Source organism: Leucoraja erinacea, chromosome 1 (assembly GCF_028641065.1).
Source record: "Leucoraja erinacea ecotype New England chromosome 1, Leri_hhj_1, whole genome shotgun sequence".
Taxonomy (NCBI): Eukaryota; Metazoa; Chordata; class Chondrichthyes; order Rajiformes; family Rajidae; genus Leucoraja; species Leucoraja erinaceus.
The window spans coordinates 54,732,605-54,758,395 of NC_073377.1; the positions used below are offsets into that span (position 1 = coordinate 54,732,605).

At 40.8% G+C, this 25,791-nt stretch overlaps 1 protein-coding gene across 1 annotated transcript in view; it reads right to left on the reverse strand.

Annotated features, from left to right (window-relative positions):
• Positions 1 to 12,473: 12,473 nt before the first annotated feature.
• Positions 12,474 to 25,791, reverse strand: part of LOC129696883 (trifunctional nucleotide phosphoesterase protein YfkN-like) — a 37,458-nt gene continuing 24,140 nt past the window's right edge. The window contains exons 6-8 of the mRNA XM_055634972.1: positions 21,987 to 22,134; positions 19,005 to 19,188; positions 12,474 to 14,055 (exon numbers count right to left, since the gene is read on the reverse strand). Of these exons, the coding sequence (XP_055490947.1) occupies positions 13,865 to 14,055; positions 19,005 to 19,188; positions 21,987 to 22,134 (523 nt within the window). The 3' untranslated portion in view covers positions 12,474 to 13,864. The remainder of the gene's footprint in view (positions 14,056 to 19,004; positions 19,189 to 21,986; positions 22,135 to 25,791) is intronic.

Below are 25,791 nucleotides of genomic sequence, written 5' to 3' on the forward strand. Positions count from 1 at the left end.
GAAACGTCACCCATTCCTTCTTTCCAGCGAAGCTGCCTGTCCCACTGAGTTACTCCAGCTTTATGTGCCTATAATTGATAAGCAGATGCAGGTGGGAGAGTGGGTGAATGATTGGCAGCTGAGTGGAGTAAGTGACTAAGGCTAGAGGCGAGAGGCTGTCAGACAAGGAAAAGAAACGGAAGTGTGAACTATAAAGCCGTAAGAAAGGATATGGTTGGAAGGTGAAGGGGAGACATAAAATGGAAATGCAGGACTTGGGGATGGGACATAAACATACGAAGGAGGGGAAAGGAGCAGGGTGATGAGGGTGGTGGGAGAAATCACAGAGGGTAGTGGGTATATGAAATGAGCTGCTGGAGGAGATATTTAAAAGACACTTGCGAACCAAAGTGGGCAAATGGGATCAGCTTAGATTTGGATCTTGACCGGCATGGACGAGTTAGGCTAAAAGTCCTGTATCTCTGCTGTGTGAGTCTATAACTATATCTGTGTACGAGGCGTCATTCTGGAAATGGTGGAGAGAAAAGTCGGCATGGGAATTGAAAGGAAAGTTGGTTAGCAACTGGAAACTCCAGCAGGCCTTGAAGGACATCGTGCAAGTGTTCAACTAAACAGTCGCCTATACTTTGCTTGGTCTCACTGCATTTGAACGTGTGCCTCACTTGGTAGGAGTATCGAAGTGAGAGCGCCTGTGATTACTGGGAAAAATTCATGGGGAGGTGCTGGGCTCGGTGCAAAGGGATGAGCAAACCAAGGTGTTGTGGAGGGAGCAACCACTTTGTAAAGTGGAAACGGGTGGAGACGGGAAGATGTGACTGGCAGAGGGATCGCGTCGAAGACGGCAATAACATCGGAGGATAATGTTTTGGATGGGAAGGCAAGAACGAGATGATCTCTTGCTCTGTCTGGAGGGAGGGGGAGGGGGCAAGTGCAGAACTTCAGGACACAGGGGATACAATTTAGGGCTCCATCCTCAACAGATAGGGTTGGGAACCACATTAACTGAAGAAAGATGACATCTCGGATGTCCCAGAGCGGAAAGTATCCTCTGGGATCAGATGTGAGAGAGACGGAGAAATTGAAAGTAACTGATGTCCTTGCAAGAGGCTAATGGGAGGAGGGCCAGTCATGGTAACTGTGGGAGTCGGTGAGTTTGCACTGGACGTCAATCTACAGTCTGTCCACTGTGATGGAGATGGAGAGATCAAAAAAGGGAAGAGAGATGTCAGAGATAGTCCAAGTGAATTTGAGGAGAAATGGTCCAATGGTCCTTCATTGTCACGTGTACCATTTAAGGTGCAGTGAAATTTGATTTACCACACAGTCATACCAGAAAAAAGCAACAAGACACACAACTACATAAAAGTTAATATAAACATCCACCACAGCGGCTTCCCCACATTCCTCACTGTGAGGGAAGGCAATAAAGTCTTACCTTCTTTCCTCCTTATTTTCCCACGGACGGGGCAGTTGAACCATACGCAGTCGGGGTGATCGAAGCTCCCGACATCAGGGCGGTTGAAGCTCCTGCGATTGGAGCTCCCAAAGTCGGTCCCTAACCAAGGTGGCGAGCTCCATGATGTGAAGTCCGCAGGTTCCCGCGTTTGGAGCTCCCGAGGTCGATCCCTGACAAAGGGATCGTAAGCTCCACGATGTTAAATCCGCAGGCTCCTTTAGTTGGAGCTCCCAAAGTCAATCCCCAGCCAGAAGCCGCCAGCACGACGATGTTAGGCCACCATGTGGACAGAGATACACAGTAGGAAAAAAATCGCATCTCCGTCGAGGAAAGAGATTTTAAAACGTTTCCCAACCCCCACACCCCCCACATAATACATAGCTAAAGATACACTAAAACATACATTTAATAACATACTAAACACAACAAAGAAAGAAAAGGACGAGGCAGACTGTTGGCGAGGCTGCCATCGTACGGCTGTCAATGAGTATTTCACAGGTGCAGGAGGCTGAACCAATACAGACGTCGATGTAAAGGAGAAACGAGTTGGCGAATGGTGCCAGGGTATGTTCAGAACAAGGAGTGTTCAACATAACCCAGAATGATCCCCCCCTCACCAATTTATACTGGCAATCTCCCCTCTAATAATAATAATAATAATAATAATACATTTTATTTATGGGCACCTTTCAAGAGTCTCAAGGACACCTTACAGAAATTTAGCAGGTAGAGGAAAAACATGTAAGGGGAATGAAATAAATAGTAGAGACATGACTAGTACACAAAGTAAATACAGAATTCAATACAAATACAGAATTCAATGCAATTCTACTCTTTCAGTCTAGATGAAGGGCATTGACTTGAAACATCGATTTTGTCCATTTCCCTCCACAGATGCTGAGCTCCACCATCCGAATGTTTGATGAATGGAGTAGGCTTCCTTGAGACGGTTATTCCAGTTATCCTAAAGATGACGAGTTCAGGGATCCTATCTGAGCTACAAAGGGCATATCAGAGATATTGTGTCCTTGAGAATGGGTATAGTTACAGACGTGTTACTTTCAGATCAGCATGGTAGCAATTCAGAAACATTGGGATTAGTTGCATATGCTCACGTTATTGGGTTGAAAGAATAAGAATAGGACAAGATTTTTTAATGCATAGCATCATAAAGTTATGGGTCATATTAAGTTATCAGTCATATATGAGATGCAATGGAGGAAACAAAGTTATATTAGTGTTTGTTGGAGGTGAGAATTAGAACACTGAGAGGTTACAAATATACAACCTTGGCCTACTTATCAAATGCACATGTCTATATGGCAGTGTTTTTATTCCCATATTTCATTAAATGTGTAAATGTTTTACTTTTCCCAGATTCTAAAGATACAGAACTGAGTATGATTACCATTTGTTATCTTGATAGTTTTCTACAATTATGTGAGCTTGCCTTACATAGTAACTCTTGTCATACGCATTTCAAGCAAGTTTGCCCATTTGGACATTTTTCATTGCACATTGCAATGGATGGTAAATATTCAAACACTTGCCCACAAACTGTATTTTGCTCTGCCTCTACTTTAGGTTTCTTTTCACTTGATTTACATTCAGCAGTTCACCCTATCTACCTCTCCCCTCAGAAAAATATATTCTCACCGTTCTTGACCGTGATATAAAAAAACAGGTCATGTTATTGAGTGAATAATAAAACTACAGGCTCCAAGATACATTTGGATAGGGAAAACCAACAAAAATAATTTGTGCTGGAAAATGGTGAGATAATGTTTTTCAAGCAAGAAAAAAATGGGAAAGGTTCGAAGAGGGAATACCTGAAGTGTAAATGGTACGTCCTTGGTTTCCCAAGGCAACATGACACGTAGCTAGTATCGAGGAAGCTAGTTTGGGTGACCTACTGGGCTCCATCCACAACTGTGATTTATTGTGATCTTGGGCAGAATTGTTGCCAAATCAAGTTATGATGCATCCTGATAGTATGTTTTCACTGGTGCATCTGTAGAAGTTGGTAAGAGTCATTGAAGACATGTGTAGGAGGGGACATAGAAACATAGAAAATAGGTGCAGGAGGAGGCCATTCGGCCCTTCGAGCCAGCACCGCCATTCATTGTGATCATGGCTGATTGTCCCCTATCAATAACCCGTGCCTGCCTTCTCCCCATATCCCTTGACTCTACCAGCCCCTAGAGCTCTATCTAACTCTCTCTTAAATCCATCCAGTGATTTGGCCTCCACTGCCCTCTGTGGCAGGGAATTCCATAAATTCACAACTCTCTGGGTGAAAAAGCTTTTTCTCACCTCAGCCTTAAATGACCTCCCCTTTATTCTAAGACTGTGGGCCCTGGTTCTGGACTCGCCCAACATTGGGAACATGTTTCCTGCATCCAGCTTGTCCAGTCCTTTTATAATTGTATATGTTTTCTATAAAAACCCCCTCATCCTTCTAAACTCTAGTGAATACAAGCCTAGTCTTTTCAATCTTTCCTCATATGACAGTCCCGCCATCCCAGGGATCAATCTTGTGAACCTACGATGCACTGCCTCAATCAAAAGGATGTACACAATACTCCAGATGTGGTCTCACCAGAGCCCTATACAACTGCAGAAGAACCTCTTTAATCCTATACTGAAATCCTTTTGTTATGAAGGCCAACATTCCATTAGCTTTCATGGCAGCCTGCTGTACCTGTAAGCCAACTTTCAGTGACTGATGTACAAGGATGCTCAGGTCTCGCAGCACCTCCCGCTTACCTAACCTAACCCCATTGAGATAATAATCTGCCCCCTTGTTTTTGCCGCCAAAGTGGATAACCTCACATTTATCTATTATACTGCATCTGCCACGCATCTGCCCACTCACTCAACCTGTCCAGGTCACCCTGCAACTTCCTAACATTCTCTTCACAGTTCACACTGCCACCCAGCTTTGTGTCGTCCGCAAACTTGCTAGTGTTGCTTCTAATTCCCTCTTCCAAATCATTAATATATATGGTAAACAATTGCGGCCCCAACACCGAGCCTTGCGGCACTCCACTCGCCACTGCCTGCCATTCTGAAAAGGACCCGTTCACTCCTACTCTTTGCTTCCGGTCTGCCAACCAATTTTCTATCCATATCACCACCCTACCCCCAATACCATGTGCTCTAATGTTAGTCACTAGTCTCCCGTGCGGGACCTTATCAAAGGCTTTCTGAAAGTCTAGATACACTACATCCACTGGCACCCCTTCATCCATTTTACTTGTCACATCCTCAAAAAATTCCCGAAGATTAGTCAAGCATGATTTCCCTTTCATAAATCCATGTTGACTTGGACTAATCCTTTTACTGCTATCCAAATGCCGCATTATTACCTCTTTAATAATTGACTCCAGCATCTTTCCTACCACCGAAGTCAGGCTAACTAGTCTGTAATTCCACATTTTCTGTCTCGTTCCTTTCTTGAAAAGTGGGATAACATTAGCTATCCTCCATTCCACAGGAACTGATCCTGAATCTATTGAACATTGGAAAATGATCACCAACGCGTCCACTATTTCTAGAGCCACCTCCCTGAGGACCCTGGGATGCAGACATCAGGCCCAGGGGATTTATCATCCTTCAGTCCCATTAGCCTAGCCAATACTATTTCTCACATAATGAAAACTTATTTCAGTTCCTCTACCCCCCTAGACATCTGGGAAATTGTTTGTGTCTTCCTTAGTGAAGACAGATCCGAAGTACCTATTCAACTCTTCTGCCATTTCCTTGTTGTCCATAATAATTTCACCCGGGTCTGCCTTCAAGAGACCCACATTTGACTTTGCTACTCTTTTTCCCTTAACATATCTAAAGAAGCTTTTACTGTCCTTTATATTCCTGGCCAGCTTCCCTTCGTACTTCATCGTTTCAGCCCGTATTGCCCGTTTTGTTTCCTTCTGTTGTCCCATGAAAGTTTCCCAATCCTCAGGCTTCTGGCTACTCTTTGCTGTGTTATACATCTTTTCTTTTAGTTTTATTCTATCCCTAACTTCTCTTGTCAGCCACGGTTGCCTCCTACCCTTAGAGTCTTTCTTCCTTTTTGTAATGAAATGATCCTGCATCTTCCGGATTATGCCCAGAAATTCCTGCTAGGATCCCTTTCCAGTCTACCTTGGCCAGCTCCCCTCTCATGCCTTCATAGTCCCCTTTGTTCAACTGCATCACTGACACTTCCGATTTAACGTTCTCCTTCTCAAATTGCAGATTAAAACTAATCATATTATAATCACTAGGTACACAAAAAAGTTGGAGAAACTCAGCGGGTGCAGCAGCATTTATGGAGCGATGGAAAAAGGCAACGTTTCAGGCCAAAACCCTTCTTCAGACTGATCGGGGGTAGGGGGCGGGGAGAAGAAAGGAAAAAGGAGGAGAAGCTCGAAGGCTGGGGGATGGGAGGAGACAGCAGGAGGGCTAAGGAAGGGGAGGAGACAGCAAGGACTAACAAAATTGGGAGAATTCAATGTTCATGCCCCCAGGATGCAGACTCCCCAAGCGGAATATGAGGTGCTGTTCCTCCAATTTCCGGGTGTTGCTCCCTGTGGCCATGGAGGAGACCCAGGACAGAGAGGTCGGATATGGAGTGGGAGGGGGAGTTGAAGTGTTGAGCCGCCGGGAGGTCAGGTTGGTTATTGAGGACCGAGCGGAGGTATTCGGCGAAACGATCGCCCAACCTCCGCTTGGTCTCACCGATATAGATCTGCTGACATCTAGAGCACCCTCCCGGTGGCTCAACAGAGACCAAGCGGAGGTTAGGCAATCGTTTCGCCGAACACCTCCGCTCGGTCCGCAATAACCAACCTGACCTCCCGGCGGCTCAACACTTCAACTCCCCCTCCAACTCCGTATCCGACCTCTCTGTCCTGGGTCTCCATAGATGCTGCTGCACCCGCTGAGTTTCTCCAGCTTTTTTGTGTACCTTCGATTTTCCAGCGTTTGCAGTTCCTTCTTAAAAATATTATAATCACTACCTCCAAGCGGTTCCTTTACCTCGAGTTCTCTTATCATATCTGGTTCATTGGACAACACTAAATCCAGAATTGCCTTTTCTCTGGTCGGCTCCATTACAAGCTGCTCTAAGAATCCATCTCGGAGGCATTCTACAAACTCTCTTTCTTGGGGTCCTGAACCAACCTGATTTTCCCAGTCTACCTGCATATTGAAATCCCCCATCACCATAGTGGCATTACCTTTGTTACATGCCAGTTTTAACTCCTGCTGCAACTTAGACCCTACACCTGGGCTACTATTTGGGTGTCTGTAGATAACACCAATTAGTGTCTTCTTGCCTTTACAATCCCTCAACTCAATCCTCGGGTCAAGAGTCTGAGGAAGGGTCTTGACCTGAAATGTCACCCATTCCTTCTCCAACTATTATCTGAATGGTGGCAAATTAGGAAAAGGGGAGATGCAACGAGACCTGGGTGTCATGGTACACCAGTCATTGAAAGTAGGCATGCAGGTGCAGCAGGCCGTGAAGAAAGCGAAAGGTATGTTAGCATTCATAGCAAAAGGATTTGAGTCTAAGAGCAGGGAGGTTCTACTGCAGTTGTACAGGGTCTTGGTGAGACCACACCTGGAGTATTGCGTACAGTTTTGGTCTCCTAATCTGAGGAAAGACATAGAGGGAGTACAGAGAAGGTTCACCAGACTGATTCCTGGGATGGCAAGACTTTCACATGAAGAAAGACTGGATAGACTCGGCTTGTACTCGCTAGAATTTAGAAGATTGAGGGGGTATCTTATAGAAACTTACAACATTCTTAAGGGGTTGGACAGGCTAGATGCAGGAAGATTATTCCCGATGTTGGGGAAGTCCAGAACAAGGGGTCACAGTTTAAGGATATGGGGAAAGTCTTTTAGGACCGAGATGAGAAAATCATTTTTTACACAGATAGTGGTGAATCTGTGGAATTCTCTGCCACGGAAGGTAGTTGAGGCCAGTTCATTGGCTATATTTAAGAGGGAGTTAGATGTGGCCCTTGTGGCTAAAGGGATCAGGTGGTATGGAGAGAAAGCAGGTACAGGATACTGAGTTGGATGATCAGCCATGATCATATTGAATGGTGATGTTGGCTCGAAGGGCCGAATGGCCTACTCCTACACCTATTTTCTATGTTTCTATGAGATGCTGCCTGTCCTGCTGAGTTACTCCTACTTTTTGTGTCTATTTTGGTGTCTGTCATTGGAGACATGCTATATTTTCCAAGTCTTCTCAGTAAGTAGAGGCATTGGTGTGCTTTATTGGCCTTATCATCAGTGTGATCAGTCCAGGACATATTGTTAGTGATATTTGAACCCAAGAACTTTAAGCTTCTGACCATTTCGACTTCGGCATAATTGATCGTAATTGGACATGTACAGCACCTTGTTTCCTGAAGTCCATAACTAGCTCCTTCGTCTTGATCCCATTGACAGGCAGGTTATTGTCTTGACACCATGTTGTGATAAGGTCCCTCATGGGAGGCTGATTCAGAAGTTTAAGATGCATGAGATTCATGGTGATACAGTACGCAAATACTGTAGTGTTAATGTGCGGGGATCGCTGGTCGGCGCGGACCCGGTGGGACGAAGGGCCTGTTTCTGCGCTGTGTCTCTAAACAAATCAAAGAACATGGATTAGACATGTTAATCTTTGCAACCAAATGAAAAGAAAATTTTAGAAGGCCTTCAAGGGTATTTTTCAGTTAATATTGATAAAAGCCAAAATAATCAAGCTCTGGGTGTCAGGTAGGTTGGAAGGTTTCATGCTTCCTTTATTATCACGTGCACCAAGGTACAGTGAAATTCTTTTTTTGCATTCAGACCAATTAGGTTAATGTCAGACGTAAGTATAAATCTCCGATTTAGTACAGAATGCATAGCAACAGCCCACTGAGTCCATATGCAAGTGTCGCCAAGTTTTAGCGCCATTTTCAAGGTCACAGTGGTAGCTGGGAATAACGGCCCATTGCAGCCGTCGCCATGAGCCGGATTGCCCACGAACCATTGTTGCTCTCATCGCGTGGCCACCTTCAGCTTGGTGTCCCAGGGAAGCCTCCCGCGGTCAACCTTGAGGGCATAGAAAGTAAGATTCCAAGTTCTTCTTACCAGCCCTTTGTTTAGCGTCCTCTCCCATCGTCGACCCCCAAGTTCAAGTTCAAGTTCAAGTGAGCTTATTGTCATGCCCTTCTCTACCCTTCTCTGCGGTTCCCGGTTTTGAGGACGAGTAAATAAGCCTCGGATGTGGCTCCCATACCATGCAGGTTCCCAGTTCCATGGCGGGCGAGCCAGGCCTGCTGCCTGCCTGGGTATGGCAGTAGTCCACTGGTCTCCGGGAGCTCCTGCCATGCGTAATCTCTGGAAGCTACAGGTTTTTTTACATAGGAAGTTAAGGGAAATTTTCATTGTGGTGCATAAAATGATGAGAGCTAAGGTCAATACCCAGTGCAGGGAGGTATACTGTAGCTTAAATATGGGGTAGACTAAAAGGGTGCTAAAGGAAAATAAACAGGGATGAAGGTCTGAAGTTCATTGCCAGTAAACGGTGTGGAAACATACCTCCTTGACGCATTGAGAAGATACTGGATTTCCCCCTTTCCTCTCCACCCTGTCCCCTTTCACCCATATTCCTCCGTGAGGCTTTACTTTTCACTCTTTTTTTCCTTATCCAATGCCGCTTTTCCTCGATCCTATCTAGCCTTTGTCAATTACTCTACCCATGTGTGAATCATCCCTTCCCCCCTCACCTGTATCAACCTATCACTTGGCAGGCTCTGCCACACCCCACATCTCTTTCTCCCCTCTATGTCATTGGTCTGAAGAAGTGGCCCGATCTGGATCGTCATCTGTCTATCCCCTTTATAGATGTTGCCTGACCTGCCGAGTTTCTCCAGCACTTTGTTTTTTGCTTTCCCTGTTATTTCTTTCCCTGTAATAAGTTTGGGTAATTCTATTGAGCTAAGTATCTTTTATTAGAGTAAAGACAAGTTGCTTTATTCAATGCAATTTCTTGACCTTGGATGGAGTCTGCAAGAGAGTGACATATACCTTTATAAACCGAATATGGTTCATTAAAATTTATTGAATTCAAAATTCAGCATGTTAATATCATTTATACTAATTTTTGCCAAATGTCCGACACTTTGTGGTCCTGAATTCCACATTATTTCATTCAAATATTGAACTGTATACCACAGTAAAAAGTCATTCTAACAATTATGCTGTCTGAAAGAACAATCTGGATAGTTCTATTGAGGAGTTATTTACTAATGGACCTATAAACATATCCTTTCCAGTAATTAATTAAATTTGCAAATAAGTTTTTTAAATTCTTGTGACATCATTAATAAAAGAATCGGATCCAAAAACATTCTAATAGTGAATGTTGATGGGGTATTTGCCAGTTCCTTTTTCTGAATTATTGCAATAAATGTGTTCATGTATTTAAAGAGCTATTGGAAGTGAAGTCATTACCAAGTAAGAATTTGTGAAGGAAACAACAATTTATTACATTAACATGAATGATAAAATCGGCAAAGTGTAAAATCTTTCTATTTACAATAATGTCATAGTGTGCTGGAAGCAGAGAATGTGGTAGCAAGCACATGCCATTAGATCCTTTGTACCTGCTCAACCACTCAACAAGATCATGGTACACCCTCCAACTGTTCCTGCCTCCCCCTCTTTGGCTTTAAGGAATATATCGATCACAATCTTTAATATATTTAATGATTACCCCCACTTTCTTTTGTGGTCGTGAATTCCATCGATTCAAGCCTCTGAGTGAAGAAGCAGTGAACCTCTTCCCAGCCATCAGGAACATCCGAGCTATATCTAGTCTCCTTTCTTGGATCGAATACTATTCCGTTTTTTTCCATCATAAGTCAAGATTAAGCCCTCTTCTGTCTTATTTTTGTACCAAGCAAGAATGAATAATTAGAACATAAAACATGGAAACGTACAGCACAGGAACAGATCCCTTCACCCACAATGTCTGTGCCCAACATGATGCCAAGATAAACTAATCTCATCTGCTTGCACATAATCTCCCTCCATTCCTTGTATATCCATTAATCTATCTAAAAGCCATTTGAATGTCTATAGGATCTGCCTGGGAACAGAGTTTAGAGTTTTGATTGTCTACCCTCTCTATGCCTTTCATAATTTTATATACTTCTATCAAATCTCCTCAACCTCAGCCAATAATTAATATTTTCTTGACTCGTGATTTCACATCATGATTTTCCAAGGCAATGTCCACCCTCATTTTTGCTTTGACCTCCCTTCCCTTATTGTCTGTTCTGCATAAATGTTAAATACCCCTTGGATGCTTTGCACAGCTATATCTCCATAATAGTTTCAGCGTTGTAATGGCATATATATGCTTACACATTAAGGTACAATGCCATTAGACATGTCTCATTAACAATATTAACTGTGTAAGCTATTTTTTCACCATTACCCTATTTGTCTCTGGCTCTTTCCCTTCCATTTTAGTTTCTTTCTTTTTTGTCTTTTATTTCTCTCCTTTTTATCACTGTCCTGTTTCATTGTTCTCCTCTCCCTGCTATTCCATCTGTCAGAAACACCAGCAAAGAGTAAATCCTATAAGGTATAATGCATTGCATTCCAGACGCCCCCGACTCTCTGTGTGTAAAAAAAAAACGTGTCCCCACCCTAGGAACAAGATACCCAGTCTATCATATTTGTGTATACTTCTATCAGGTCTCCCCTCAAATTCCAACATTCCAGAGAAAACAATCAAGGTTTCTCCACATTCTCCTTCTAGCTAACCACATCCAACCCAGGCAACATTCTGGTAAACTTCTTCTGCACCCTCTCCAAAGCCTTCACATCATTCTATAATGCGGTGACCAGTGAGAGCAGCAAAGTGGCGCAGGGCTAGAGTTGCTGATTTACAGCACCGGAGGCCTGGGTTCGATCCTCACTATGGGTGCTGTCCATGTGGAGTTTGAATGTTCTTACTGTGACCATGTGGGTTTACTCCGGGTGCTCCGGTTTCCTCCCACACTCCAAAGACGGACAGGTTTTTAGGTTAATTGGCTTTGGTAAAATTATAAATTATCTCTAGTCTGTAGGATAGTGCTAGTGTACAAGGTGAATGAATGCTGGTCGGCGTGGACTCGGTTCACCAAAGGGCCTGTTTCCACGCTGTATCTCTCATGTAAAGTCTAAACTGCAATATTCTAAATGTGGCCTAACTAAAGTCCTATAAAGCTGTAATATGACTTCCTAATCCTTTCACTCAATACCACAACCGAAGAAGGCAAGTGTACCATACACCTTTACCACTCCATCTACTAGTGTTGTCATTTTCAGGGAGCTATGGACCTGGATCTCAAGATCCCTCTATGCATCTATGTTGCTTAGGGTTTTGCCATTAACAGTATACTTTCCCCTTATATTCAACCTCCCAAAGTGCAAGACCTCTTACTTGCTAGGAGTAAACTCCATTTGCCATTTCTTCGCCCATTTCATTCCCCCTGCTACTGAATGTTTGTGAATAACAAAAACATTTACAAAATGTAAACCATTTTGATGGTTTAGTAGCCAGTAAGCATGGAAACATTGGCTAAGCTGGTTGCCAATGTGCTTTGTAGGTGATCTACCTACAAAGAGCTTTGGCAACCAGCTCAGCCCATGTTGAATCCAACCAAAAGACTTAGATTCACAAATCAGATAGGAGATGATTTTGTGAAAAAAAGATGCAAAGTGCCTGAGTAACAGCAGATCATGCAGCATCATCTGGAGAACACGGTCAATTTTTCGGGTTGGAACCCTTATTCAAGATTGTGCTGGGAGGGAGTGGGGGGGGGAGAGAGAAAGCTGCAAGTGGAAAAAAGCTGAAAGGAAAAGTCTAGCAAGATTCTGCTGTAACTGTACATGGTGGTGGTATAATCAATGCTTTGTTAAAACAAGCTTTCTGTGAAAATCGATGAGACTTAATTGGGTTATGGTGCATGCTCTTACTTGGAATAAATTGCATACAGATGGGACAATCACAACTGGAGAGGTTTGTGTCATTCAGTTGTCACAGATGCTGAATCTGGGCAAAGAAACTAGATGGAGTGAGGTGTGTTCGGAATCAGAGTTAGAGCTGAATCCACTTCATGGAGTTTTAAGTTAAGTTGGTTGAGAATTAAAACCTGTGTAAGATTGGTAGTTTAAAAGATGCACTAGTACATGGTACTTTATTATAATTTATAACATTGTTTAATTCTTTAGTGGTTTCTTTGAACATCTCTAATATTATTTGTACTAGTTTGCTGTGAATTTGTGGTAGTGTTACTTACTTTCAATAATCTTTTAAAAAGCATTCTAAGTTGTGCAGCTCTGAGTCTTCACTAGCTTTACCTTACCTTACCATGTGGGTTTAGGGCTGGATATTTGTAGTACTGTATATATCAAGTGAGACTAACTATAATGTCGAGAAATAGGAGTAGGCATCAGCACCTGGCCCTTCTTCAGAAGCTAATGCGTAGTTTGCTATTTTTATTCATGAAGTGGAGTTTGATTAACCAAGATTTACCCATCCATAATTTTTTATTTTATTGTAAATGAATTTTGAACAAAAATGATATTAAGCACTTCCTAAATTTTTGTTTTATATTTATAGGTTTTACAATGACCCCAGGTTACATCACTGATGATGTGTTCAGGAGCATCAAGAGATGTATTTTATCAATCATTACTGATCTTTTTGTCTAATGTTCCAGTCTGGTTTGCTTATTGTTTGGATTTTCCTTTTTTTTTACTAAGCACATTACTGATTTGGATGTTTTTCCCCATTTGCTGTCTAACAACTAAACCATTTATTTTGCTAAATAAATTAGGCTAGATCCATATTTTGGCAAATAAATCCCGTCTGCCATTTCATTGTCAGACCAAATATGTGCAAGTATGTTCACGGCATACTGAGTTATGTCATCAGATTTAATGAAAAGCTATGCACTTTTCTTATAAATAACCCTATAATCAGTTTTGTGTTGTCTCCTTGTATTGTCCAGCATTATCGGCAATTCAATAATATAGCAAATAATAAAAGTGCAAAGATATAATGCTCAGAAATAGTGAGCTCTTGATAAAGTTCAGGAATTTTCATATTTTCATGGATGGTCTCAAAAGAAAAAAAATAATGTTTATATTTAGATTGACAAGACAAATGAGAATAATGGATCAATAATAAACTTTTATTTTACTAAGACATTTTTCAGACGATTTTGCATCAATAATCTGTTAAGGATTACAAAATCAGAGCTGTGAAATGACATTTACTCATCTCTATAGAGTAAAGGTTTTCTTTTATTACAAAGATTTTACATAGGAATAACAAGTAAAATGAATACTGAAAATACAAAGATTAAGTTATTTCGACTATTTTAATTCACAACCAAGAGAGTTATTTGCACCAAGAAGATCTAAGGGAAATGTCATTTGACCTATTTCTCGTTCAGAACGTAGTTGCCTGAGGTGTGGTTTCATGTCTTCAGTTACATGATATATTCTTCCTTCTACATCAGGGACAGGTGCAACCACAATTTTGTCATCAGCTTTCTTTTCAAAATCTAAGAAATAAAAAAAACAATATTTTGGGGAATGAAAACAAATTTTCCACTTTTTCTTGTAATAAATGCATAAACAAAATACCAAAATTCCAATAGGGGTGAAAAATGGCATTCTCCTCTTTATTGCTAAACATAATTGCACTCCAGGTATTCTATTATGCAAGTAAGGAGGAGGAATAAGGATGGCAAGTTAAGGGAACCTTGGAAGATTGGGCAGGTAGGCAATTTGGTCAAACAGAAAAAGGAAGCATATGTAAGGTTCAGGAAGATGAAATCAAACAAGACCATTTGACTCTCAGGTAAGGGCTGTTATTAAATCTATTTTTTTCCATCTGAGGCAGCTGGCCAAAATAAAGCCAATTCTGTCAAGGCAGCACTTTGAGACGGTAAACCACGCCTTTGTTACCACTCGGCTGGATTACTGCAATGCACTGTATATGGGGGTTAGTCGGTCCTCCATCGCCCGTCTCCAGATGGTACAGAATGCAGCTGTTCGTCTCTTAACTGGCACACGAAAACATGATCACGTTTCACACATTTTAGCCTCACTCCACTGGCTGCCTGTTCAGTATAGGATTCATTTTAAAATTATTTTATTTGCTTTTAAATCCCTAAATGGTCTTGCCCCGTCCTACCTATCTGAGCTTCTTCACCCTTATACACCCACCCGCTATCTCAGGTCAGATGATCAGCTGCTCCTGAGTGGGCCTAAAACTAAGCGGAAGCTCAGAGGGGACCGTGCCTTTGCTGTGTCAGCACCGAGATTATGGAATGAATTGCCTCTACACGTTAAACAGGCCCCTTCTCTAGCTGTTTTTAAATCACTCCTGAAGACACATCTATTCTCCGTGGCCTTTGTAGACCAGTAAGGTGTCGACTTATTTATTTACTTTATTTGCTTAATTTTACTGCATGGTTCATACTCATGTTTTATGTCTTTTAATTTATTGTTGAATTTCGTATGTAATTTATGCGCCTCGTGTTAGCTGTATGTTCTGTTATTCTGCCTGTTTTATGATGTCTTGTTTATTTTTTTTCTGTACAGCACTTTAGTCAGCTTTGGTTGTTTTTTAAAGTGCTTAACAAATAAAGTTATTATTATTATTATTATTATTGATGAATATAGAGCAAGCAGGAAAGAACGCAAAACAGGAAATTAAAAGGGCCATGAAATGTCATTGGCAAATCAGATTAAAGAAAATTCCAAAGCTTTTTATTCATACATTAAAAACATGAGGGTAATTAGGGAGAAGGTAGGACCACTGAAGGATAATGGAGGGATTTAATGCTTGGGATTGAAGGATGTAAGGGAGGTACTAAACAAGCACTTTGAATCTGTATCCATTTAACCATATAACAATTAACCATATAACAATTACAGCACGGAAACAGGCCATCTCGACCCTTCTAGTCCATGCCGAACACATAATCTCCCCTAGTCCCATATACCTGCGCTCAGACCATAACCCTCCATTCCGTTCCCATCCATATAACTATCCAATTTATTTTTAAATGATAAAAAACAAACCTGCCGCCACCACCTTCACTGGAAGCTCATTCCACAGCCACCGTTCTCTGAGTAAAGAAGTTCCCCCTCATGTTACCCCTAAACTTCAGTCCCTTAATTCTCAAGTCATGTCCCCTTGTTTGAATCTTCCCTACTCTCAGTGGGAAAAGCTTTTCCACGTCAACTCTGTCTATCCCTCTCATCATTTTAAAAACCTCTATCAAGTCCCCCCTTAACTTTCTGCGCTCCAAAGAATAAAGCCCTAACTTGTTCAACCTTTCTCTGTAACTTAGTTGCTGAAACCCAGGCAACATTCTAGTAAATCTCCTCTGTACTCTCTCTATTTTGTTGACATCCTTCCTATAATTAGGCGACCAAAATTGTACACCATACTCCAGAATTGGCCTCACCAATGCCTAGTACAATTTTAACATTACATCCCAACTTCTATACTCAATGCTCTGATTTATAAAGGCCAGCACACCAAAAGCTTTCCTTACCACCCTATCTACATGAGATTCCACTTTCAGGGAACTGTGCAGTTATTCCCAGATCCCTCTGTTCACCTACATTCTTCAATTCCCTACCATTTACCATGTACGTCCACTCGTCACTGGCCTCCAACCTGACAAAACTCCATCTGCCACCATTAGCCCTCTCTGGCATCTCCCGTTCAGCCACTGTAGACTTTGAAACTCTACTTCATCTTGCTACCCACCATTAGTATCATCTGCATACATACTAACCTATCACACCATCACCAATCATTGATTCCATGAGGAAATAACTTGTCAAAGATCCCTGTACTGACTGGTCCATATACACAACATCCACCTGCTCTGGCATCTCCCATTCAGCCACTGTTCATCCTTGCCCGAGTAACATGAACCTTCTTAAAAAAATTCATGAGAAGATTCAAAGGCCTTTATTCAAGAAGATTACAAACATGACCCCATCAATTTCCCCAGGCACAAATCAAGATTGTTGACTGTTCCTAATCAGACCCTGTTTATCCAGATGCTTATATATATTATCTCTAAGTATTCTTTCCATTAATTTGCCCATCACTGACGTCAAACTAACAGGTCTATAATTGCTAGGTTTACTCTTAGACCCCTTTTTAAACAATGGAACAACATGCGCAGTACGCCAATCCTCCGGCACTATTCCTGTTTCTAATGACATTTCAAATATTTCTGCCATAGCCCCTGCTATTTCTACACTAACTTCCCTCAATGTCCTAGGGAATATCCTGTCCGGACCTGGACACTTATCCACTTTTTAGGATATTAAGAGATGGACATGGTGTGAGATCAGTACAGGATATACAAATGTGCCTGTGCAGTTTGAGATGAAGAGGTTTGAGAGGTGGTGGAATGTCTTAAAAAGGGATTTTTACAAACATATTAATATACATAGTGGAATAGATGCCTGGAAAGTGGATTGAGCAGTTTCACATCTTTATACACCATGTAATTCATCTTTAATTAAATATTAAATGTGACTACCACACTACCGCATAACCGCTAATTTTCCTTTCCGATCCATGATGAGTATGCCACTCTAATGCTCGGGAGCCTGGACATGCACAGTGGCATCTACCAATATGTAAGGGATTGGGTGCCATTTCTGTAAATGTCATTAAAACATTTGTAGTCCATAGGCAGGTTTCTTTTAAATCGATTGCTTACCTAGTCTCATTCAGTCACTAGCCTACTACAGCCCCTAAGCAAGATCAGAACGTTTATCCAATTATCCTGTAACAACTTGCTCCTGAGCACGGATCACACTCAAGACTACCAAATCATGCTCAAATATTGATGGGACTCTGGATTACCAACCAATATTTCTAACTACCAATTGTCATTCGCAATTGCGCACTCATGACTTTTGCCTTATCCATACCTCCCTATATCTTGGTAAGCTACAATACTAACCTTCAGCGGCGCTGCAATTCTGCCACTGGCCGTGTGCGCGATTTTGGCACCTTCGAGGGGGGGGGGGGGGGGGGGGGGTTAAAACGCGGTTTTCTCCTACCTTGTCTTGGATTATATTTTGTTGGAGTGCAAGCTTTTGCTGAAGAATTGTTCCGACGGCCGTTCTGTGTATTTTTTTTTTAAATCGGCCGACAAGTTCAGCACTGGAGTAATTTTAAAATCAACTTCTAAAGCTGTCAACGCCGACAACGGGGACGGATTTCACGTACAGGACAGGTAAAGGAAAACCGTTTATTTTGTGTATAAAAGTGCTCCTTAAGATGCCTTTAATTCACATTTTACGTTGGGAAACGGTGATTTTTTCCCCATACGAACCTTTTTCCCCATACGAACCGGCAGTGTTTTTCCTGCCGATATGGGGTTTAAATTCACCGCAACCGCAACGTTCCAATTGATCGCGTTCCAGAAAAACCCACTCGCAAGATGATTTAAATGGCCATTAATTTACAGGTATTAAACATTAAATTCCATTTGGCCTATAAATCCATGACAATGAGATTTAAAAATTATGTTATATTGTGAATTCTTGTGTGAATGTTATTTGGACACTTAGGCTATTTAAAAATGTTAATCTATTCTTAAGAAATTGATAGATGTTTAGATCTAGTAATTGAATTTTGTAATTAGCTACAATTAGGTAACTAACTAATAATATGCTTTAATTTCAAGTCATCTAAGTAAGATTGTTTCATATTTGTTTCAGACTGCTTCAATCTATAATAACTGAAAAAAAATTTCCTCAGTTCCCTTCATTTTTAAGAAAGTTATGGGCTTTTGACTGTCCTCGATCACGTGTTAAGTCAATGGAAAAGCAATAGGGAACAAAATGTCAGTCTGAAGAAGGGTTTCAGCCCGAAACATTGCCTATTTCCTTCGCTACATAGATGCTGCTGCACCCGCTGAGTTTCTCCAGCTTTTTTGTGTACCTTCGATTTTCCAGCATCTGCAGTTCTTTCTTGAACACAGGGAACATGCTAATTTCCGAGTATGAAAATGGCCATAACTTTTTTAATACTGAAGATATGAAAGTGAATTAGGTGTCAAATTAAACTTATTTTTATGTTTTATCTGATGGGATAAATTACAGACTTGATTTTTTTAATCTCAAAATTTTGTAACATTGCTACTATATCACTTACACATCTAAAACCCTCCCGTTCCAAAACCTCATTTTCACTCAATGCTATCACACCTATCTTCTGATTCCTGGGCCCATCAGTGTCTGACTTAAATATATTATCATTTGTATAAAGAGAAGTCTTCTCAGCATGTAAGTCCTATTCAGTAACACACCATGTGCAGCTGAATTTTTATTCAGTAACACCATCTGCAGCTGAATTTCTCAGCATTGGGACTTCAAACAAAATATTTGTTGATCTGCCAAAAGCCAAAGACATGGGCATAGAACAATTCTAGACAAGTTTTAACTGAGGAAAATAAAGTACCTGTTATGGATGCAGAGTGTGAGATTTTGATTAAACCCATCCGATGTCCAGATTTACATTTTTTAAGTCCTTGAACAATTTTTACTGATTCAAAGTGGTTGACGACAACAGTGGAAAGACTGGGAGCCGTTTCTGTATCAACCATCCACTGACAATTACGGAACATCACATATCCATCTTTCCCCTGTAAAAACAAAATATATTGTCTTCATGGGAAAACTATTGCCAACCTATAGCAATTAATTTCTCAAAGGTTCCGCAGTAATAATTTTTTTTTCTAGAAAAGCAATGATTCTACTCGTTTTGGAAAACTGAAAACTAAAAGTTGTTGGTGGTGGTAACTGCTTTAAAAGGCTGCACTGCAAACAAAATGGCAATTAGTGGTGGTAACTGCTTTGAAAGGCTGCACTGCAAAAAAAAAAATGGCTATTGGTGGTGGTAACTGCTTTGAAAGGCTGCACAGCAAAAAAAAAATGGCTGTTGTTGGTGGTGGTAACTGCTTTGAAAGGCCGCACTGCAAAAAAGAAGGCTGTTGTTGGTGGTGGTAGCTGTTTTGAAAGGCTGCTACACTGCAAAAAAAAAAACTGGCTATTGTTGGTGGTGGTAACGGCATTGAAAGGCTGCACGGCAAAAAAAATGTCTGTTATTGGTGGCTACTTGACAACTTCCTGTTTCAACGAATATTGATTTTAGATAAAACGCTACCACTTACAGCTGTGATTTTTGACCATCTTACTCAGTTCCTCGCCAATCAGGTGCAGAGGATTCATCCCATCAATTAAAACTAAAAGTGGTGTTAGTGTTAAAAAATGTTTTTGAGAATCTCTCTACTGTCAATCATGCCATGAAGGCCACGCCCCTTCCAGTTGGAGGGGGAGGGATTATAAAACCCGTAAGTGTGGGTGTGGCTCAGTCTCTGCAAGATGGGGGAGAGAGAGGTCACGACTGTCTGAACTGTGAATCAACTGAACACACTGAATGTCTACTGAACTGTGAATGTGATGTTTTGTGGGGTTTTATAGTGGTTTCACCCTGATTGAAATGGTATGAAATTGAATTTGAATGTTGTTGTCTTGCACGCTGCTTGAAATGGCATGAAACTGTACTAGCATTTGGTGGCCTTGCACCCTGCTTGAAGTGGCATGAAACTGCACTTGAATTTGGTGGCCTTGCACCCTGCTTGAAGTGGTATGAAACTGCACTTGAATTTGGTGGCCTTGCACCTTGCTTGAAATGGCATGAAACGTACACCATTTATCATGTATTTTAAACACCATTGATCCATGTACATTGTGTATATTTAAATGGTGTATGTTGAATTTGGTGGCGTTGCACCCTGCTTGAAGTGACATGAAACTGCACTTGAATTTGGTGACCTTGCACCCTGCTTGAAATGGCATGAAAGTGCACTTGAATTTGGTAGCCTTGCACTCTGCTAGAAATGGCAGGAAACAGCACTTGAGTTTGGTGGCCCTGCACCCCACACAAAGTGGTATGAAACTGCACTTGAATTCGGTGGCCTTACAGCCTGTTTGAAGTGGTCGGAAACTGCACTTGCATTCGGTGGCCTTGCACCCTGCTTGAAGTGGTCGGAAACTGCACCTGAATTTGGTGGCCTTGCACCCTGCTTGAAGTGGTAAGAAACTGCACTTGAATTTGGTGGCATTGCACCCTGCTTGAAATGGTAGAAAACTGCACTTGAATTTGGTTGCCTTACACCCTGTTTGAAGTGGAATTTCAAAGAATGGCCATGAGTCAACTGTTAGTCCACCAGCTGTTAGTGAGCTGACTGAGCTGCCACCTCAAGAATCCATTTGGCCCACAATGTCCATACTAACCAGTCCCTTCAGCCCACAGTACCCATACTGTATCAGGGGACCAGCCCTCCCTTGTGAACATGGGACCCAACGGGTCCCACTTAGTCTAGTATTAAAATAGAAATTTCTAATTTTTTGGTGTATCAAAGGTTTAAGAGTTTTGCATGATTTACTTGAGTATATACTGTGTTTTACTCTTGAGTGAGAATTTTATTGCTTTAACGTGTGAATATCTGAGATTTAGCATATTGCATTAGGTGTGGAAATTTGTGAGTGAATAGCATAGAAAAGAGTGAGTGAGTTTAAAGACTATTACTTGTTTGTGGAACCAGTTCTGGGTGAATGTCGCATTAATCATATAATTATACATATATATTATACTTGAATTTGACGATTGTATTTATATATAGCATTATCTGATCTGAATGGATAGCATGCAAAACAAAGCTTTCCACTGTACCTCAGTATACATGCAAAAATAAATCTAAACCTAAAACCTAAACATCCTTGTTTTTCTTCTCTGCAGTTTTTCCAGCTTAATTGCATCTTTCCTATAGCAGAGTGACCAAAACTGAGCACAATACTCCAAAAGCGTTCTCACCATCTTATACAACTGTAACATAATGTCCCAATCAAATGTGAGCCTCATACTTGATATTAAATTTCCTAACTGATGAAGGGTCCCGACCATCCAGCACTCTGTTTTTTGCTTATGATTCCAGCATCTGCAATCTCTTGTGTCTGCATATTGGTAAGGATGTTTTATAATATGGCAAGATAAAAATAGTCTCAAAATTAGTTAATTGATTAATTAACTGGCTCTATTAATAACAATACGCAGACTTAAGAGTCATAGATTGATACAGCGTAGAAACAGCCCCTTCAACCCAACCTGCTCACACCAGCCAACGTCCCAGCTACACTAGTCCCACCTGCCCGGGTTTGACCCATATCCCTCCAAACCTGTCTTATCCACGTATGAGTTATTGATATGTTGTGCATTTGAAAGCTAAGAGCACACATTATCATTTCTGTTAATTGTTTTACTAACAAATTGAAGCACCTAGTTGCTTTTAGACAGCTTTCTGCGTTTTTAATGTAAATAAAATAATCATAAAAATAAGCAAAAAATAATCATAAAAATAAATTATACATTGCAACTTACCTTGGCTAGGTATTCCTTGATTGCAAGTAAGTATGTTCTGTTTTTGTCCAAGTATTGTCCCTGTACCTTGACCGAGTCCATAACAATTCTGTGTCCAGGCTCTGCACTTGGATCAAATCCAAATTCTAATCCTGCCACTTGAGGAAACCTTTAAAATACGAAACCTAAATGAAGTTTCAAATATTGAAGTAGATTTTATTAAGATATTTAGTCAGCTTTAGAATGCAAAGCTTAACTGTCAGGCAAATTTACTTATTCAATGTAAACATTCTTTCAACATTCAGATCAAGTTATTCTTGATAGATTAAATTATAGGATTCTACATGTATTCAAATGGATTTAAAAAAAAAATACATACAGACTCTTTGTATGGTTGAAAATTAAATATTGGAATGCAAGCTAGGTTATAATTTCTGAATTCTAATTATATGCCTTGTGCCCTCTACATTGAGGCCTCATTAGGCCGAGAACCCAGCCTATGGAGTGCCCAAAGATACTAGAGCAAGATAGACACTCGACGAAAAAGCCGTAGTACGGTCATGGGCTCATGGGTAATTTTTTTCGCGCCATTTTGGGAATCAAATATATGAGGGGGGTTTTTTTAATGGGATTCTGTCCACATCTACCAGCGTAGCGAGCCGTTCTGCTATAGTGCTCAAATCGCCGATGTAAGCGATTTGAGCACATTATAGCAGTCTTTCTTCAGGTTCCCCCTAAAGATGAAATGTAAGAAATAAAATTATTGAGGCCTGCCCGATCTCTTCCTATAGCTCAGATCGCGGAGCCGGGGTCACCAGAAGAATTGCTCTGATCGCTGGCCCATGGACTATACCACCCTGAAGCCGCGGTGTGCGGAGCTTCTAGTCGTGGGGCAGCGTGCACTTTCCCTCGCGGAATCTGGGATTTCTCGCCGGAGAAAAGCTCCGACTGCCGGCCCGCGGCCTATAACATCATGAAGCCCCGGTCTCCGGTAGGAGGCGGCCGATTCGGGACCTCCAAGCAGCGGAAATCCCGAATCGGATTGTGTTTAAGCCGGTTTGAAATAGTGTTTAAAATACAGGATAAATGGTGTTAAATATACACAATGTACATGGATCAATGGTGTTTAAAATACATGATAAATGGAGTTATAGGGAACAACGACATGCCACGAGGAGCACACATTAAAGCCTTAATTTCCTTCCCAATGTATGATGACTGTAACATATATAGTTCTATTCTTATGTTCCCGACAATGTATTATATTATATGACATATTTTGGTACATGAGCAAGTTATTAGAAAGTCTTCTTTTAGAGATCTAGACTTAGCACAATAATAATGGTAGACAAAAATGCTGGAGAATTTCTCCAGCAATTTTGTCTACCTTTGATTTTCCAGCATCTGCAGTTCCTTCTTAAACAATAATAAAGGTATCCATTTTTACACTGCTGTACATTTTTGGTTTTGTTCTTGTCGTAAGGCATGCATGGTATTGTAAGCTCTTCTACATTTAAGATAAATCAAATCAAGTCAAGTCAAGAGAGTTTATTTCATGTGGCCCAGGTAGGCCAATGAAATTCTTGCTTTGCTTCAGCATAACAGAATATAGTAGGCATGAATACAGAATTTATTCAGTAGGCATAAATTGACCTATTAGAGGAAAAATGCATCTTCAATATACATGTCTCTCCCCACCCCTGAAAACAATTGCATTTAAGTGACATATCACCCATTCTGCAGTTATGAAGTTATAATCAGATTTGTTCTTATAAGTTAATCTATATGATATTTTACTGTAATTTCAGATGTTGACAATGGGTCCAGAATACTCGTTGATAAGATCTCCTACAGCGAACTATGGGGTACTTGTCAAATAACTGCTGTCTTTGTTCTGAACACCCTGTATATCTCACACATAAAACAATAAATTATGTAAATCTTACCATAAATGAGAGAAATAAAATGCGTTATTCTTGTTTATGAATTTTGATGTAGAATGATTTAAATTTGAGTGGATTGATGCAATATACTGCTAACCCCTCAAATGTTTAGTTATGAGATATTCACATTTAAAAACTCACTCAGAACTCGGGTGGCTGCGAGCGGCCGCCGGGACCGGACAGCAGAACCGCAGCTAGACCCGGGGCTCGCAGGTGACCTGGGAACTGCAGCTAGTCCCGGAAAGACCTGGCCCCAATGAAAAAAAGGCTGCGGACCCCTGGACTAAACCAAACCCTCGATCTGGCATCCTTTTTTCAAAATTTAGCAACTCAAATGGTGGTGAGTCTTCATTGCCGGGAAATACGGCAACTCATTTCCCTCAAATATATGTAGATTTCCCTCAAATATGTTAAATTAAAAACAAAACTATGGTAGCAATGCACAGTATTCATGTCTAATGCTTGCACTTCCGCATCAATGTAGGTATGTATACACTATATTTCTTTACACTAATATAGAATGAAAAAATATCTTGGCATGTGTTCATTTATATTTTATTCACAATATTAGGATTTCAGAGAGAGGTTGAATGAAAGAATAAAAATGAATAAAAGTTCAACAAAATTAGAGGTGATCACAAAGAAACTAGAAAAATATACATATGTGTGTGTGTTATATATTATATACATATATATCACACAAATATAAGCATCACATATATATATAATGAATAAATGTGTTGAATATATGTGTTGAATATATATAACTAGAGAAATATGTGTGTGTGTGTGTCATATAATTATATACATCAATATCACATTTATATATGTGTGTGTATCATAATATAATATATAAATATAGGCAAATATATTGGCTTATGGCTTACGTTCCTTATAGGCAAAAAAATAAAGGCAAATATAATTGCCTTTTTGGCTTATGCACATCATGAGAATAGCTCATGTACATCATGAGTTGCTTTAAATCAAAGTTGCTTCTGATCCTTGAGGAACTTTGAAATATATTATCTCTATCTTGCCACTCGCACACAGAAACAGACACATACCGTTCCCCAAAACACTGATTAAACCAAAGATCATAGAATGCATATGGTCCAGATACCTTTCATTGCGCATTGTCACTCATTTTATACGCAGTTTTAAAAAATAAAATAAAAATAAGCACCTTATTTATAATAAACAAAGATAATAATGGTCTAACATAGAAGGCTAAGAGACCAAGATAAACTGCAAAATCCAATGGACTGACGTGGATTAAACTGCGAGAGGCATAACGGGGATCGGGGTTTTATTCCTAAAATGGCTGAAGTGATGTTCCGATGCGTACTCCACGTCAGTCCATTGGATTTTGTGGGAGTGGTCTATCTTGCTCCTCTAGTATCTTTGGGAGTGCCCGACCTCTGGGGCGCCCGACATTGCACATGACTCCCAGACCCCACCTCACATACCCGTCCACCTCACGGAATGGCTGACTCCATTCATCGACTCCTGGGCCTGATCAGAAGCATTGGAAACATGGGGGATGTGCTGGTCTGCAGGTGAAACTAAGTCTACCCCATCTTTGCCTCTCACCATTTTATATACTTCTACCAGGTCTCCCTTCAAACTCCAATGCTCCCGAGAGAATAATTCAATCTCGCCTTATAGCTAATACCTTTGAATTGAGGTAGCATTCTGGTAAACCTATTCTGCACACTCTCCAAAGCCTCCACATCCTGTGATGAGGCAACCAGAATTGCCCACAATGTTCCAAATACAGATTAACCGAAATCCTACAAAGCTGCATCATGACTTCCTGATTCTTATACGCAATGCCATGACCAAAGAGGATAAGCATGCCATGCAGCTTCTTTTCCATTCTATCT